The sequence below is a fragment of the Neofelis nebulosa genome, chromosome 2 (genome assembly GCF_028018385.1).
Source record: "Neofelis nebulosa isolate mNeoNeb1 chromosome 2, mNeoNeb1.pri, whole genome shotgun sequence".
NCBI lineage: Eukaryota > Metazoa > Chordata > Mammalia > Carnivora > Felidae > Neofelis > Neofelis nebulosa.
In genome coordinates this window covers 136545328-136564230 of record NC_080783.1, presented here as the reverse complement: position 1 = coordinate 136564230, position 18903 = coordinate 136545328, and the positions used below count along the sequence as shown (strand labels likewise).

The window sequence follows — 18903 nt, the reverse complement described above, 5'->3', positions numbered from 1 at the left end:
ATTATAAACTCTGTGGGACACCTTAACTGATATTGTTATAGCAGAACTTCACAAACATGAGTATCAACAGTGTTAGGAATTCATTCCCAATGTTTGAGATGCAGAATGGAGCTGATACCCAGAGGCTCTGAATAGAATTTTCAGTGGAACAAAGTGGTTAGCAACATGGGCTTTAGAATTAAACAAAGCTGGGGTCAAATTGTAGTTCTATCAGTTACTGGCTATGTCACCAAAAGCAAGATATTAAATCTCTGTGGGTCTCAGTGTTGCACATGTCAAATGCAGATAAAAATCTACATAATTTAATCTATATGATTATATGAAATAATGTGTATATAGCATTAGCAAAGAGAAAGCATTCAATCAATGATAGGTGGTGATGTTAAAGGATAAATGCAATATAATCAAGAATAATATTAGTTTTATAAAGAATTCTGCTACAGTTTATGTTCCTTCCTCTCTTTCCTTAATATTTCCCCATGGTGGCAAGACTCCACAATTAGGATTACTTAGGTATAGTGACCTCTCAGTTATCTGGTGGTCAAACATTCTGGCAATTTAATCCTGCACATAGCTTCAGGATCAGAATACCTAAAACAGCTGCCATGTGGCCTCAGCATTAAAACCATGCCCTTGCCCCAGAAAATAGGAATTTAGACTCTCAACCAGATCCTACTTTCTCTTCGTAGTAAACACTTCTTAACAAACTTAGTTATCCTTGTTCCTGGAAATTTAGGAAGGAGAGTGTTGGCCTGGCACAATGATAATGCTAAGAAGTAGGTTGAAAAATAAAAAACCAGAAGCAGAATTATGTTGTTTCCAGAATAATAAATGTTCATTAACATGTTTTTGCATAATGAAAAAAGATTTTAGGCTATACTCAATACCCTCACTTTAAGAAGGAGTCAAATATATAAAGTTTAAAAGAAAATCAGGGTGCCTGGGTAGCTCAGTCAGTTAAGCACCTCTTTTTAAAATTGTTTTTTAATGTTTATTTATTTTTGAGATAGAGAGAGAGAGAGAGAGAGAGACAGAGCATGAATAGGAGAGGAGCAGAGAGATAGGGAGACAGAATCAGAAGCAGGCTCCAAGCTGTCAGCACAGAGTCTGACGCAGGGCTCGAACTCACAAGCTGCGAGATCATGACCTGAGCCAAAGTCGGATGCTTAACCCACTGAGCCACCCATGTGCCCCACCACCTGACTCCTGATTTCAGCTCAGGGTCATGATCTCACGGTTTGTGAGACTGAGCCACGTGGTGGGCTCCATGCTGACAGCAGACAGCCCAACGCATAGCTTGAACCCACGAACTGCGAGATCATGACCTCAGCTGAAGTGGGATGCTTAAAGGACTGAGACACCCAGGCGCCCCCAGTAAGCTCTTTTCAAGTAGAGGTCTGTCTATGGTCAAAGCACTCATAGATGGGACTTGGACATCACAAGTAGAGTTTCCCTCATCAAAATTACCTTGATGCTCCAGCCTTGGAAAGGAGACAACACCACCATGTTACAAAAGGTGGTGCCAGAGAATATTATTTAAACAAGCATTAGAAGACAGGATTAATCTCCAATACTACTATTAAGATGTCTAGTTTTGGGGCGCCTGGGTGGCTCAGTTGGTTAAACGTTGACTTCGGCCTAGGTCATGATCTCACCATTCCTGAGTTCGAGCCCCGCATTGGGCTCTGAGCTGACAGCTCAGAGCCTGGAGACTGCTTCGGATTCTGTGTCTCCCTCTCTCTCTGCCCCTCCCCTGATCATGCTCTGTCTCTTTCTCTCAAAAATAAACATTAAAAAAAATTTAAAAAAAGATGTCTAGTTTTGATCATATACTCTTAATGGTTCTATGCTATAATTATTTTCCACCTGTAAAATGGAAATAATACATTTTATACTTCTAAAAGACTTTTTGTTTGATAATTTTCTATTTATAGTATAATTGGTTTTACTAGCACTAAAACAAAAAAACAATATAAATTCAATATTATTACAAATTCTTAAGAAAATGTTCACAGAATATTTAGAAACTGTCCCATTTCTAAAATTAAAGAGAGGGATATATAAATGTTTCATAAATTGAATCTACTGTTCCATAGGTTTGCTTATATATAGGTTATGCTTTACAGTTTCTTATAGTAAAAAAATACAATAAAACATAAATGTAAAAGCAAAATGAAACTACAGTGCGAGATAACTGTTCAGAATACACTCTGGCAAACAAAACAGAATAGCTAGCAAATGATCAGTTCTCTATGAGAAATACTATCAGACACTTTTCACTCTGAACATAACCAACACAGTCTCATTTTTTTACAGACATACAATAAACTGCACAAACATAAAATATAAAATTTGATAAACTGTGAAGTATGTATATACACATAAGCCATTACCACAATCAAGATAAGGAACATGTCCACCAGCTCCAAAAGATTCCTTATACCAAGGAAAACACTAATCAGTTTTCTGTCATTGTAGGTTAGTTTGCATTTTCTAAAATTTTACGCACATAGATCATACAGCATGTTTTCTTTTTGGTTTGGCTTCTTTTGCTCAGCATAATTTCTTTGAGAATCATTCATGCTGTACAGATTAATTTTTGTGAAACAATTCTCTAGAAAAAAATACCCGTATTCTGAAAAAGTTCTATAATTTTGTAATTTGCTATATATCAAGATTTATTAAGTTGAATGTCATTTGAAACGCCAAAATAAACTCTAAAAATAAAACCGAACAATAAAAAAACCCATAAATCTTAGGGTGCTGACATGGCTCAGTCAGTTGAGTGTGTGACTCTTGATTTCGGCTCAGGTCGTGCTCGTGGGATTGAGCCTCGTGTCAGGCTCTGTGCTCAGTGTGGATCCTGCTTAAGATTCTCTCTCTCTTTCCCTCTGCCCCTCTCCCCAGCTCATGTGTGCACTCGCTCTAAAAATTAAAAAAAAATTTTTTTTTAATTTAAAAAATCCACAAATCTCAATTGTTTACTTGTTCATATAAATAATTCTTTTTTTTTTTTTTTTGGATGGTCTAGATTGGTGTCTAAATCTGGTTTAAAGCGCCTGTCAGGGTGTTCTAATTTAATGACATCCATAATAGTGTTGAGCATTTTGCTTGCCTCAGTTTGTGCCAAGACTGCTGCTCCCTAGTGGTCTAGTGGTTAGGATTCAGTGCTCTCAGTTTGTGCCTCTTTCCTTTCTAGGTCCTAACTAAAAAAAAAAAAAAAAAAAAAAAAAGTCATTGATCCACCATAATAATTTTGTGTTTCAGGTAATTTTAAAAGGTGAATTCTTTTTTGGTTTTAATATTCTTAAATCATGCCTTTCAATAGAAGTTTAGCAATCAAGATAAAAGGAAACACCCCTACTACCTACTTTATGGTCTCTTGTCCACGCCACATTAAAAGGAACAAGAGCCCCGAAGAAATAGATTAATTCCAGATCTGGGGCAGGGAATGTACAGTGACTTTCAGATCATCTTCCTGTGTCAAAAGCAAGGAAGCTTTTGAAAATTAATGGGGTCATGTTAAAAGAACACCCAGGAGCAACCTTGCAAGGGTCACTCCTACTAACAACTTGAGCATTAAAAAGAATGATTATAATAGATTAAACACAGAAAATCAACTGAATAGACACAAAAGTTGGAAATTTAATATCACTATTTGAAGGGGCTATCAAAGCAACTCCTTGGCAAGGGAAAAGGATGAACCATTTATTCTGTTTTTCCAGCAGGAACTGTATTTCAGGGTAACTAATAGGCCCAGCTGATGAGGGTGAAGTGCCCCTTTACAGAATAATGCCAGCTAATAATGTAAAGATACTGACAGAATCAAAAAAAAAAAAATCATCATTCCACAACCACTAAAGCAGTTGTTGATTTAGGCCAGGATTCTCAAATGATGATAGTGCCAAAGTGACACCACCTGGGTAACTTTCAGGCTGCAAAGGATAAAACATAACTGTATAATGACGGGGCAAGGGAATCATTATCCCAATTCACTGTTTACACTGAGCGCCACTACGGCAGGTCATCTAGATGTTATGGTGCCCTGATGTGAAGCAATGTGAAGTACACAATATCACCCATGATATATTCTAGCCAAATATTTAACTTGAACCTAGCCTTTGAAACTTGCTTTCAGTTTACAGGAACTTACCATGGTAAGAACAAGTCAAACACCGTCATGGAAAAGCAACAAGACACAAAGTGTGACATTCTGCAAAACAAATGGCACAGTCCCTTCCACGAGTCAGTGTCGTGAAGCAAAATGTGGGACAGTGTAAGTCATGTGAAGAGAGACCGTGGGCAATGTAGAGTCCCATATTGGACCCTACTTTGAACAAACCAACTGAAATTTCCAGGACATTCTGGGGGTGACTGGGGAGATTTAAATACAGTCTGATCATCAGATAAAATGAAATCATTGTCATGAAAACACATACGTAATTAAGCAAACAGATTCGAATACAGCAAACACAACATATTACTCTGGTAAAAAATGACTTCAGTGCGTATGTGTGAGCTTAGAAAAATGTCTGGAGTGATATACATTCATGTGTTAAGGGTGATGATTTCTGGGTAGCAGGAATATGTTTTTATTTTCTTATTTTCGATTTTCTGCACTTTATAGCTTGCTACATGCACATATATCCTTTTATAGTAGAAATTAAATAAATAATAGGAAGACTTCAATAAGTCATCTTCCACCTTCTGGAGGCAACATGTCATAGTGGAAAATAATCTGGACAAAGACAGGCCATGGAGTTCAAAATTTGGCTCAGTCACTGGCCATTGGGCAAATTGCCGAACCTCTACAGGTTGTGTTTAGTTTCTTCATCCATTAAACTGGAATACTTCACAAGTAAGGATAAATAAAATAACAGGGAAACTTTTCATAAACTGTCAAGTATGACTGTGGAATTAGTGATTGTTGTTACTGTTAGTATTAACTATATAGTCTGCAGAACTACAAGTCAACCAGCCACTGTAATTCAGAATTCTTCTGGGCTTTCAAATGATACTACTAAAATTCTATTAGTATTCTATTCTATTTCAGCACTTCTCAGACAGATTGCTGGCTTAGGACTACATCACAAAACTTAAGCCACCTCCAGCCCCATCCCCGCATCCCCCATAGCAGAGCTGTTTCCTAGATGACATAACTTTAACGTATCACAACAATGCCATAAGGAACTTCCGAGGTAGACAGCCATCTAGCTGTCTGCCAATACCAGGAGAACCCACTGTTTTAGCTTTCCTCTGCAATATTTTCTTTTTTTTTTTAAATTTTTTTTTTCAACGTTTTTTATTTATTTTTGGGACAGAGAGAGACAGAGCATGAACGGGGGAGGGGCAGAGAGAGAGGGAGACACAGAATCGGAAACAGGCTCCAGGCTCCGAGCCATCAGCCCAGAGCCTGACGCAGGGCTCGAACTCACGGACCGCGAGATCGTGACCTGGCTGAAGTCGGACGCTTAACCGACTGCGCCACCCAGGCGCCCTCCTCTGCAATATTTTCACAAGGAGTTCGCTTTTGTCAGGACATCTACTGCTTGTAAGTTCCATGGTTGTTGCTTCTTCTAAATGCTAGTTTCTTCACTTTTCATTATGATTTTCCTTCCTTTCTCTTCCACTTCCCTTCCAGAAGTTTGGCCTTCATAACCATTACTAATGAAAGTATTTTTTTTTAATATTTCTTTTTTGTTTTATTTTGTTTTGTTTTTAGTAATCTCTATCCCCAAAGAGGGGCTCGAACTCACAACCCCAAGATCAAGAGTTGCATGCTCCATTGACAGAGCCAGCCAGGTGCCCCAAGAAAGTGTTTTTGTTTTTGAATCAGTGGAAAATACAACAATCCTATTATGTTAGATTTATTCTTTTGCATACTCCAGTTTTTGTTATTAGTGACTAGTGTTCAGGGCCTGAATCTTTAATTCCTGAGAAAGCCCATCAGTTCTTTGAATACTAAGGTTTCCAGAAGGCAGGCCCCCAGATAAATTCATTGTTAATGTGTACATTTCTAACATGGTAACTGGTCAAAAGATAATCATTCATCGCAGAAGATCTTTTCTATCTTCCTGATTACAGCTTCAAACCACCAAATTAAACCCTGTAAGTTATTAAAAGTAAACATCTCTTTTAATTGGTACCAATGACAAAAGGACAACAGTAATCAATTAGGCAAAACAGATGAACACATTTACAATACCTTTTAAAGCTTCCGTTTCTATGTCTACTAATGGCTTTCCCACATAGGCAATATCGTCTAGATTATAATACAGTTTTTTAATGACTCCGTCATAACGACTAGTGATAGTAACAGAAGCTTTATCACTTTGAACTTCACAGATGCTATCAAACTGAGACACTGTATCTCCTTCTTTTACATACCTAAAAGAAAAAGACACAAAACACTTTTACACGACCAATTGTAAGTATATAATACTAATCATCCTAACAATGTTACATGCTACACTGAATTAGATTGGTATCCATCTAGCACAGCAATTAGTCCCAGATGTGCACCCAAGAATGTTTCAGAAAAGACTATAAAGGCTTCCAGAGTCTCTTTAATGTATCCTCAAGAAATACTAAAACTTTAAAAACCATCTATAGATCTACAATCCAAAAATTTAATTACTTTTCAGGGGTTATGCCTCACCCAATTCTTGGAAGCAGTTCTAAAAATGTTTTAAAAATGTTATTTCCTTTCATTATTTTATATTAGCCTTTACCAAACTTTAAGAGGTGCCTATTATTTCTATAATTAAGTCCAAAAATTGATATCCCTAATGCATATTCTTTGTAATTTCATGAATTTTGGATTGAGTTCTCTCAATCTTTGTTTCTACAATTATTTTAATATGTCCTTGTATATGAGTCTCTTCCTCCTTAATCATCTTAGGTATGCTTTATAAGGCTCTTCTAGATATTCTTATTCAGCAAACAGAATAGGAGGAATGGCACCAAATCTGAAATTCAACATATAACTTTGATTCTAATACCATTCTTGATGTGTCTAGCACATTTCTGACTCAGTACCATCAATTCTTCATTAAGATAATTGCTCAGTCATTCTTATTCCTTGTCTTCCTGTCTTAACCAGTTCTTAGTCCATAATAAAACATCACCCTTGACATAGAAACTAGGTTTAAAAGCACATATAGAAAACTTACACTTCTAGAATGGTGAGCTAAGGACCTCCAGGATTCTGCCATTCTATAAATGCAACAAGTATACTTGGAGAAGTTGTTAAAAATTGACTTTTTCAGAATTCTAGAAATTACAATAAGGCCTGTGACAACCAAGAAAGACTTATTCAGGAAAACTGGCTGAACCTCATTAAAAACAACTAGTTTTATTATTTTAACTTGTTCTATTCTCATTCTCCTTTCCCCAGCTCAGCATTAGTTGTGAAAATCAACAGCCTTACAGCCAGGGATGCCTGGGTGGCTCAGTCGGTTGAGCATCTGACTTCGGCTTAGGTCATGATCTCGTGGTTTGTGAGTTTGAGCCCCACGACAGGATCTGTGCTGACAGCTCAGAGCCTGGAGCTGCCTCAGATTCTGTGTCTCCCTCTTTCTCTGCCCCTTGCCTTCTCGTGCTCTCTCTAAAAAATAAATAAACATTAAAAAAAAGAAAAAAAAAGAAAAAAAAATCAGCAGTCTTACAGCCATAGCAAGGGCAGACCCAAGTCTGGAGTTCCACAAAAAGCAATACTCCCAGAGAACACTTACTATTTGACTCATTGGGCAGCTTTCTGAAAAAATGCCACTCACAGAGCTTGGTCTTGTTTGATCTGACTCAGCTTTCTCAGGGTGTTTGCTGAGAAACAGTCCACAGCAATTGTTTAAAATCTTGACTGGCTGAGGCAGTGAAAAAGTTGAGGCAAACAAGAGGTTCTAAAAGGAAGATCTGGGTAATGAGATGTCCATACATCTTACCACAGATTTGCCACATTATTTTATGTAAAATATCCAGTTTTCAACATAAAATTACAAGACATGTAAAGGAATGGAAAAGTATGGCACGTGCACAGGAGGGAAAAAGTGGTCAACAGAAACCATCCCTGAAGATGCCAAGATGTTAATTAACGATAATTAATATTATGGGGCACCTGGGTGGTTCAATCAGTTAACTGTCCAACTCTTGATTTTGGCTCAGGTCATGATCTCACAGTTTGTAGGATCAAGCCCCGCACAGGGCTGTGCACTGATAGCATGGAGCCTCCCCCATTCATGCACATTCTCTCCCTCCCTCTCTCTCTCAAAATAGATAAACTTTAAAAAATAATAACAATGTTACTAATTAACTTTAATAAAAGTTAAATTAAATCGACAATTAAATATTCAAAGAACTAAAGGAAACCATATCTAAACAATTAGAAGGACACAGGAGAAAATGGTGTCTCTCACCAAATAAAGAATATCAATAAAGAGATAGAATCTTTGAAGATATAATGACTAAAAACTTCCTAAACTTGATGAAAACACTAACGTACACATGCAAGAATCTCAACAAACTCCAAACAGGACAAATTTAAAAGAGCCACACCTAGACACATCATAATCAAACTGCTGAAAGACAAAGAGAGAATCTTAAAATCAGCAAGAGAAAACCACATTCATCAAGTACAGGAACCCTTATAAGATTAACAGATGGCTTCTAGTCAGAACCATGGAGACCAAAAGGTAGTTGAATGATACATTCAATGTGCTAAAAGAAAAAAAAGACAGTCAAGCATCTTATATCTACGAAACTATCTTTCAAAAATGAAGGAGAAATGAATACACTCCCAAATAAATGAAAACAAAATTTGTTCCTAGTACACTTGCCCTACAAGAAATGCTAAAAGCAGTCCTTTAGGCTGAAATAAAAGGACAATAGCAACTCAAATTCACATAAAGAAATAAAGAATATAAACAAAGGTAATTACATAGGTAAATATGCAAGCTGTGATATTTTGTTTGTGCCCCGTTTTAATTCTATCTGATTTACAAGACAAGTGCATAAAGCAATACTTTAAAGGTGTCCGGGGATGGCAAGATGGCGGCCTCTGCCTTTGCCCGTGCCTTCAGAGCTGCAGCAGGAGTCTTACGGCCCCTGAATATTTTGGTGTCTTCAGCCTGTCAAAACGGTGTCAAGAATGCCTGTCTTAGTTCTGCACTGTCCACCCGGCATTTTAGTTCTCTGCAGGCACCAGTTGTTTCCTCTGCTCCCAGACTTGCCACGTCTGTCAGAAACCTGACATGTGGACATACTGCAGCAATCCTCAATAGAGCGGCCCCCTTGCTTCCAAATGTCCTGAAGCTACCAGTCAGAACCGTAACATACTTCAGTTCACAGAAAGGGAAGAGAAAGACTGTGAAAGCTGTCATCTACAGGCTTCTTCGACTTCATTCTGGCCTGTGGCTAAGGAGGAAGGCTGGTTATAAGAAAAAATTATGGAAAAAGACAACTGCAAGAAAAAGGTGCTTGAGGGAATTCGTGTTCTGCAATAAAACCCAGAGTAAGCTCTTAGATAAAATGACAACATCTTTTTGGAAGAGGCGAAACTGGTATGCTGACGATCCTTATCAGAAGTATCATGATCGGACAAACCTGAAAGTCTAGATTAGAAGTTTTATGACTTCCCAGTTACTGAATATGTATCTTTGTGTATATGATGTCTTTGCAAAAATGAATAAGTGTAAATGAATAAGTACAAAAATGAATGAATGAATTTGATGTAAATTGTGCCAATTGGTATGGAAACATACAGTTCCAAGATTAAACTTATTAAAGTTTTAAAACTTAAAAAAAACAAAAACAAAAAACCACAAACTATTGGTGTTCTATGTAGAAAACCCCAAAGAGTCGATCAAAAAAATTGCTAGAACTAATACATGAATTCAGCAAAGTTGCAGGATATAAAATCAATGTGTAGAAATCTGTTGCATTTCTATACACCAATAATAAAGCAACAGGAAAAGAAATCAAGGAATCAATCCCATTTATAATTGCGTCAAAAATATTAAGATACCTAGAAATAAAGATGTAAAAGATCTGTACTCTGAAAACTATAGAAGATTTATAAAAGATACTGAAGAGGACACAAAGAAATGGAAAAGCATTCCACACTCATGGATTGGAAGAACACTGTTAACATGTCTATACTACCCAAAGCAATCTACACATTTAATTCTTATCAAAATACCACCATACTCTTTGCAGAGCTAGATCAAACAATCCTAAAATGTGTAGAGAACCACAAAAGATCCCAGATAGCCAAAGCAATCCTGAAAAAGAAAAACAAAACTTGGAGGCATCACGATTCCAGATTTCAAGCTATATTACAAAGCTGTAGTCATTAAGACAGAATGGTACTGGCACAAAAAACAGACACATAGATCAATGGAACAGAACAGAAAACCCAAAAATGGACCTACAACTATATGGTCAACTCATCTTCGACAAAGCAGGAAAGAATATCCAATGGAAAAGAGACAATCTCTTCAACAAATGGTATTGGGAAAACTGGACAGCAACATGCAGAAGAATGAAACTGGACCACTTTCTTACACCATACATAAAAATAAATTCAAAATGGATGAAAGACCTAAATATGAAACAAAAAACCATCAAACTCCTAGAGGAGAACACAGATAGCAACCTCTTTGAGCTCAGCTGTTCCATGTTCTTACTAGACATGTCACCAAAGGCCAGAGAAACAAAAGCAAACGTGAACTACTGGGACTTCATCAAGATAAAAAGTTGCACAGTGAAAGAAACAAACAACAAAACTAAAAGGCAGCCTACACAATGGGGAAGATATTGGCAAATGACATATTTGATAAAGGGTTAGTAACTAAAATCTATAAAGGATTTATCAAACTCAACACGCAAAAAACAAACAAACCAGTTAAGAAACCAGCAGAATACATGAATAGACACTTTTCCAAAGAAGACATCCAGAGGGCTAACAGACACATGAAAAGATTTTCAACATCACTCATCATTAGGGGAATAGAAATCAAAACCACGATAAGATACCACCTCACATCTGTCAGATGGCTAAAATTAACAACACAAGATACAACAGGTGTTGAAGATGCAGAGAAAGGGGAAGCCTCTTGCACTGTTAGTGGGAATGCAAACTGGTGCCGCCACTCTGGAGAACACTATGGATATTCCTCAAGAAACTAAAAATAGACCTATCCTATGATCCAGCAATTGCACTATTAGGTATTTACCCAAAGGATACAAAGATACAGATTTGAAGGGGTACATGCACCCTAATATTTATAGTAGCATTATCAGCAATAGCCAAACTATGGAGAGAGCCCAAATATATACAACTGAATATTAGTCATCAAAAAAGTGAAATCTTGCCATTTGCAATGTCATGGATGGAGCGAGAATGTATTATGCTAAGAGAAATAAGTCAATCAGAGAAAGACAAATATCCTATGATTTCACTCATACTTGTAATTTAAGAAACAGAACAGAAGAACATTTGGGAAGGCAGGGGTGGAGGGAGAAAAGAAAGGGAGACTCTTACTGATAGAGAACAAACTAAGGGTTGATGGAGGGAGGTGGGTGGGAGATGTGCTAGATGGGTGATGTGTACCAAGAAGGGCACTTGTAATGAGCACTGGGTGTTGTATATAAGTGATGAATCACTGAATTCTACTCCCGAAATCAATATTGCACTGTATCTTAACTAAAATATAAATTAAAAAAATTATTGATGGGCTTATAATGTTTAAATACATAATACATATGACAATAATAGCAAAAGGGAGGGGAGAAGGAAAAATCTATATTGGAGCAATGTTTTTAATGCACTATTTAAACTAAGTTGGTATTAACCCAAATTACATTGTTTAAAAATTTTTTTTAATGTTTATTCATTTTTGAGAGACAGAGACAGAGGAGGAGCAGAGAGAGAGGAAGACACAGAATCTGAAGCAGGCTCCAGGCTCTGAGCTGTCAGCACAGAGCCCGACACGGGACTCGAACCCATAAATGGTAAGATCATGACCTGAGCCGAAGTCAGACACTTAACCAACTGCACCACCCAGGCACCCCTACATTGTTTTTTATTAAGCCACAGGGCAACCACTAGGAAAGTAACTAAAAATTATATATAGTAAAAGAAACAAGGAAATTAAAATGGTACAGTAGAAATATCGATTTATCACAAATGAAGGCAGTAATGGAGAAATACATAAAGAAAAAGCACATAAAACATATAGAAAACAAACAGCAAATGGCAGATGTGAATCTTACCTTATCCATAATTACATTATATGTAAGTGGCTTAAACATGCCAATAAAAGGCATAAATTGGAAAAATGGATTTCAAAAGATGATTTCACCATGTGCCATCTACAAGAGACACAAATAGGTTGAAAGTAAAAGGACACACAAAAAAAATATCATGCAGGAGGGGAAGATGGTGGTGAAGCAGGAACACCCTAGGCTCACCTTGTCCCACAAATACAATTAGATAACTATTAAATCATCCTAAATACCCCAGAAATCAATCTGAAGACTGACAGAACAAACTCCATAACTTACAGGTAGAGAAGAGGCCACATCGATGAAGGCAGGATGTGTAGAGTCATGGGTTGGGAGAGAAATAGATCAGCCATTGCAGGAAGGAGGGAGCCACAGTGGCAGAGAAGGGTGAGAGACAGATTAGCACACAGGGGAGTGCATGGATAAAACGGATTCCCACAGCAATTGGTTTGGAAAGCGAGATGGGCTGAATTTTGGTAGTTCCTGCAACCAGAGGGGCGTAAAGCCTAGAGCTTTAAAGGTCAGCAGGCTTGGCTCAGATAGAGTCTGAAGGCATTGGGGCTGCTGTTAGAGAGAAGGCAGGGCAAGCAGCCTGCAGAAATACAGCATGCAAACAGTGATCTCAAGAGCACCTGGGTCACAAGGTGGGGAGGTTATTTGGTCATCTCAGAGTATGTCCCAGAGAGGCAGCATTCACATATAGAACCCTCCAGAAACAAAGGAATTGACGGTGCCATCCCCACCTCCACCCAGCAAAAGCACAAGACCACCTGCAGGAGGCAGAGCAGTGCTGACACTCATAGCTTACTTACAGCAAGTCCCACATCTCCTACTCCACGCTCCAATGGAACCACCCTTCTTTGTCATGCTTGCCTCAGTCCTAGCACAGTGGGACCCATCCCCCAGAAAACTGGCCCAAACCCCTACCACCACTGTGTGTCCCAATTTGGGAGTTTTGCAAAGCCTCAGTTCCAGCAGTGGTGGCAACAGGTGTCATTTCACAAGCAGACCAGAGCACACCTAATTAAAACATACCACAATCAGGCCAGGGACCAAAGTCTGCCCACAACAGTCAAACAGAGTCTCGGCAGACAATTAGCCTGAAGGATAAAGTGGCCAGAAAAGAACAGCAGAGAACATTCCATACACATTGAATAAACCCCAGAAGCACTAGGCCCTGTGGAATAGGGGACACTACATGGCAGGTCACTACAGGACCTCTTCTTCATAAGGCCATTACCCTCAAGAACAGGAGATGTATCTGACTTTCCTAACACAAAGAAACGGGCACAGAGACTTAAACAACATGTGAAGACAGAGAAATCTGACCCAAAGGAAAGAGCCGGAAAAAAGCCATGGCTGGAGATCTAAGCAAAAGAGATACAAGTTAACATGCCTGATGGAGTGTTTCAAGCAATAATCATAAAAATATTCATTGGATTTGAGAAAAGAAATAAAAAGAACCAGTCAGAGATAAAGAGCAAGATTAGATATACATTTAGTGCAATGTAGAGCAGGCTGGAAGAAGCAGAAAAATGAATTAATGATCTAGAAGACACAGTAATGGAAAGTAATCAAGCTGAACAAAGAGTGAAAAAAGAATTATACAAAATGACAACAGACTTAGGGAAATCAGTGACTCCATCAAACATAATAACATTCATATTATAGGAGTGCCAGAAGAAGAGAGAAAAGGGGGCAAAAAATTTATTTGGAGAAATAATACCTGAAAAATTCTCTAATCTGGGGATGGAAACAGATATCCAGATCCAGAAGGCACAGAAAACCCCCATCAAAATAGACGAAAGCAGATCCATACCAAGACATATTGTAATCAAACTGGCAACAATATAGTGATAAAGAAAATTTAAAAGCAGCAAGACAAAAGATAGTAACATATAAGGAAAAATACATAAGGCTATTAAGGGATTTTCCAGCAGAAAGTTCCAAGCCAGAAGAGAGTGGCATGGTATATTCAAAGTACAGAATGGGAAAAATCTGCAGCCAAGAACACTCTATCCAACAAGCCTATCATTCAGAATAGAAGGAGAGATAAGGAGTTTTTCAAACAAACAAAAAACTAAACAAGTTCATGACCACTAAAGTAGCCCTGCAAGAAAAATTAAAGGTCTCTTTGAATGGAAAGGAGAGACTGAGAGTGACAGTATAAAGGCAGGAAACACAAAAGCAGTAAAAATGAATATTTCTATAAAAAAAATCAGTCAAGGAATTCACAAAATAAAAGGCTGTAAAATATGACGCCATATATTTAAAACATGCAGAGGAGAGAAGGATGTGCTCGAATGACCATTAATTTAATATAGAGTGCTATACACAGAAAATGTTATATACAAACCTAATGGTAATAACAAATCAGAAACCACTAATAAATACGCAAATGATAAAGAGAAAGAAATCCAAATATATCACTAAAGAAAACCAGCAAACAATGAAAGAAAGACAAGAAAGTTTCCGGGAAAATTTTCAGAAACAACCACAAAACATAACAAAATGATGAAAAACACGTATCTATCAATAATTACTTTGAATGTTAAGTGGGCTAAATATGCTAATCAAAAGACACAGGGTGAAAGAATGGATAAAAAAACAAGACTCATCTATATCCTGCCTACAAGAGATTTATTTTAGACCTAAAGTCACCTGCAGGTTGAAAGTGGGGATGCGGAAACATCTATCATGCAAATGAATGTCAAGAGAAGGCTGGAGTAGCAATACTTATATCAGACAAAATAGACTTTAAAACAAAGGCTGTAACAAGAGACAAAGAAGGAAATCACATAATAAGAAAGGGAACAATTTAACAAGAAGATAGAACAACTGTAAATATTTATGCACCCAACATTAAAGCACCCAAATACATAAAACAGTTAATAACAAACATAAACTAATCAATAATAATAAAATAATAGTAGGGGACTTTAACATCCCGCTTATATCAATGGACAGATCATCTATACAGAAAATCAACAGGGAAACAATGGCTTTCATTGACACTTTGGACTGCTGTATTTAACAGATATATTCAGAACATTCCATCCTAAAACAGCAGAATACACATTCTTTTCAAGTGCACAGAGAACATTCTCCAGAATAGATAACATATTAGTCCACAAAACAAGCCTTGACAAATTCAAGACTGAAGTCATACTATGCATCATTTCTGATCACAATGCTATGAAACTATAAGTCAACCACAAGAAAAAGTATGGAATGACCACAAATACATGGAGATTAAATAGCATGAATGGGTCAAACAGGAAATAAAGGAAGAAATTTACAAAGTACATGGAAATAAATGAAAAGGAAAACACAAGGTCCAAGCCTTTGGGATGCAGCAAAAGCAGTTCCAAGAGGGAAGTTTATAGCAATACAGAGCTACATCAAGAAGCAAGAAAAATCTCAAATAAATGATCTAATCTTAGACCGATAGGAGCTAGAAAAAGAACAACAAACAAAACCTAAAACCAGCAGAGGGAAGGAAATGATATATATTAGAGAAAAAAAAAATGGTATAGAAACTAAAAAAAAAAAAAAATCCACTAGAACAGATCAATGAAACCAGGACCTGATTCTTTAGAAAAACCAATAAAATTGATAAACCTCCAGTCAGACTTTTCAAGAAAAAAAAAGAGAAAGGACTCAAATAAATGAGAGAGGAGAGATAACAACCAACACCACAAAAATACAAACAATTATAAGAGAACATTATAAAAAAAACATCTGCCAACAAATTGAGGCAACCTGGAAGAAATGGATAAATTCCTAGAAACATATAAACTACCAAAACTGAAATAGGAAGAAATAGAAAACTTGGACAACCAGCAAAGAAATTGGATCAGTAGTGAAAAAACAAAAGTCCAGGACCACATGGCTTCACAGGCAAATTCTGCCAAACACTTAAAGAAGAGTCAATACCTATTCTTCTCAAACTATTCCAAAAAATAGAAAAGGAAGGAAAACTTCTAAACTCCTTCTATGAGGCCAGCATTACCCTGATACCAAAACCAGATAGACTCCACTAAAAAAGAGAAGTACAGGCCAATATCCCAGATGAACATATATGCAAAAATGCTCAACAAAATACTAGCAAACCAAATCTAACAATACTTTTTTTTAAAAAATCACTCACACAATCAAGAGGGATTTATTCTTGGGTTGCCAGGGTGGTTCAATATTTACAAATCAATCAACATGATACATCACATCAATAAGAGAAAAGATAAGAACCATATGATCATTTCAATAGACATAGAAAAAGCATCTGACAAAGTACAATATCCATTCATGATAAAAACCCTCAACAAAGCAGATCTAGAGGGAACATACCTCAACATAATAAAAGCCATATATGGAAAAACCCACAGCTAACATAATCCTTAATGAGGAAACACTGAGAGCTTTTCCCTAAGGACAGGAATAAGATAAGGATGTTCACTCTCACCACTTTTATTTAACATAGTACTGGAAGTCCTAGCCAGAGCAATCAGACAAAAAAAAAAAAAAAGAGAGAGAGAGAGAGAGAAATAAAGGGTCTCCCAGTTGGTAAGGAAGAAGTAAAACTTACACTATTTGCAGATGACATGATAGTATATATAGAAAATCCAAGACTCTACCAAAAAACTGCCAGAATTAAAGAATGAATTAAGTAAAGTTACAGGATACAGAATCAATGTACAGAAATCTGTTCCATTGCTATACATCACTAATGAAGCAGCAAAAAGAGAAATTAGGAAAACAATCTCATTTATAATTGCACCAAAAATAATAAGGTATTTAGGAATAAACCTAACCAAAGAGGTGAAAGACCTGTACTCTGAAAACTATAAAACACTGATGAAAGAAACTGAAGATGGTACAAAGAAATGGGAAGACATTCCATGCTCATGGATTAGAAGAATATTATTAAAATGTCTACACAACTCAAAGCAATCTATATATTTAATGCAATCCCTATCAAAATACCAACATCATTTTTCACAGGAGTAGAACAAATAATCCTAAAATTTGTACGGAATGACAAAAGACCCTGAATAGCCAAAACAATCTTGAAAAAGAAAAGCAAAGCTGTAGGGATCAAAATTCCAGACTTCAAGTCATATTACAAAGCTGCAGTAACCAAAACAATATGGCAACTGGCACAAAAATAGACACATAGATCAATAGAACAGATCAGATAATCCAGAAAGTAATTCACAATTATGTGGTCAATTAATCTTTCACAAAGCAGGAAAGAATATCCAATGGGAAAAAGACAGTTGCTTCAACAAATGGTATTAGGAACACTGGACAGGTATATGCAAAAGAAGGAAACTGGACCACTTTCTTACACTATACAGAAAAACAAACTCAAAATGGATTAAAGACCAAAATGTGAGGCCTGAAACCATAAAAATCCTAGAAGAGAACACAGGCAGTTATTTCTTTAACATAGGCCATAGCAACTTCTTTCTAGATATGTCTCCTGAGGCAAGGGAAACAAAAGTAAACTATCGGTACTACATCCCAGTAAAAAGCTTTCTGCATAGTGAAGGAAAAAACCAACAAAACTAAAAGACAACATACTGAATGGGAGAGGATATTTGTAAATGACATATGCAATAAAGGGTTAGTATCCAAAATGTATAAAGAACTTATAAAACTCAAAACCTAAAAAACAAATAATTCAATTAAAAAATGGGCAGAAGACATGAACAGACATTTCTCAAAGACATCCAGATGGCCAACAGACACATGATAAGATGCTCGTCAACACCTACCATCAGGGATACGCAAATCAAAACTACAATGCAATATCACCTCACACCTATCAGGATGGTTAAAATCAACAACACAAGAAAAAACAGGTGCTGGTGAGGATTGGAGAAAAAACAACCTTTGTGCACTGTTGGTGGGAATGCAAACTGGTGCAGCCAATGTGGAAAACAGCATGGAGTCTCCTCAAAAAGTTAAAAATAGGAATCCCTACTATCCAGCAATCACACTACTGGGTATTTACCCAAAGGATACAAAAACACTAATTCAAAGGGATACATACACCCCTATGTTTATAGCAGCACTATTTATAACAGTCAAGATATGGAAGCAGCCCAAGTGTCCATCGATTATTGAATAAAGATGCTGTGGTATATACATATAATGGAATATTATTCAGCCATAAAAAAGAATGAAATCTTGCCTTTTACAACAACATGGATGTAGCTAGAAAGTATAATGCTAAGTGAAATAACTCAGTCAGAGAAAGACAAATTCCATATGATTTCACTCATATGTGGAATTTAAGAAACAAAACAAATAAGCAAAGGGGGGGAAAAAAGACAGAGGCACAAGCCAAGAGACGCTTAATTACAGAGAACAATACGATAGTTACCAGAGGCGGGGTGGGTGGAGGGATCAGTTAAACAGGTGACAGGGATTAAGGAGTGCATTTGTCCTGATGAGCACCAGGTGAGAGATGTAATTTTGAATCACTATTTTGCACACCTGAAACTAAAACTAACATGACACTGCATGTTAACTGGAATTAGAATAAAAATTAAAAAAAAAAGAAAAAAGAAACAGCATATACCCAACACATATCACCATACTTACACCATATACACTTAC

At 36.9% G+C, this 18903-nt stretch overlaps 2 protein-coding genes across 3 annotated transcripts in view; one reads left to right on the top strand and one right to left on the bottom strand.

Moving 5' to 3' along the window:
• DBT (dihydrolipoamide branched chain transacylase E2) overlaps positions 1 to 18903 on the bottom strand; it is a 54433-nt gene that overhangs the window by 22084 nt on the left and 13446 nt on the right. Inside the window, exon 4 of one of the 2 annotated variants that reach the window (XM_058716421.1) lies at positions 6206 to 6387. The exons of the other annotated variant lie outside the window; for it this stretch is intronic. Within the exon in view, the coding sequence (XP_058572404.1) occupies positions 6206 to 6387 (182 nt within the window). The remainder of the gene's footprint in view (positions 1 to 6205; positions 6388 to 18903) is intronic. 2 annotated transcript variants of the gene reach the window in all.
• On the top strand, positions 9011 to 9624 carry LOC131504310 (large ribosomal subunit protein bL35m-like). Its single transcript, XM_058716428.1, has one exon. It carries the CDS (start codon positions 9043 to 9045, stop codon positions 9607 to 9609), a length of 567 nt encoding a protein of 188 aa, XP_058572411.1. The 5' UTR covers positions 9011 to 9042; the 3' UTR covers positions 9610 to 9624.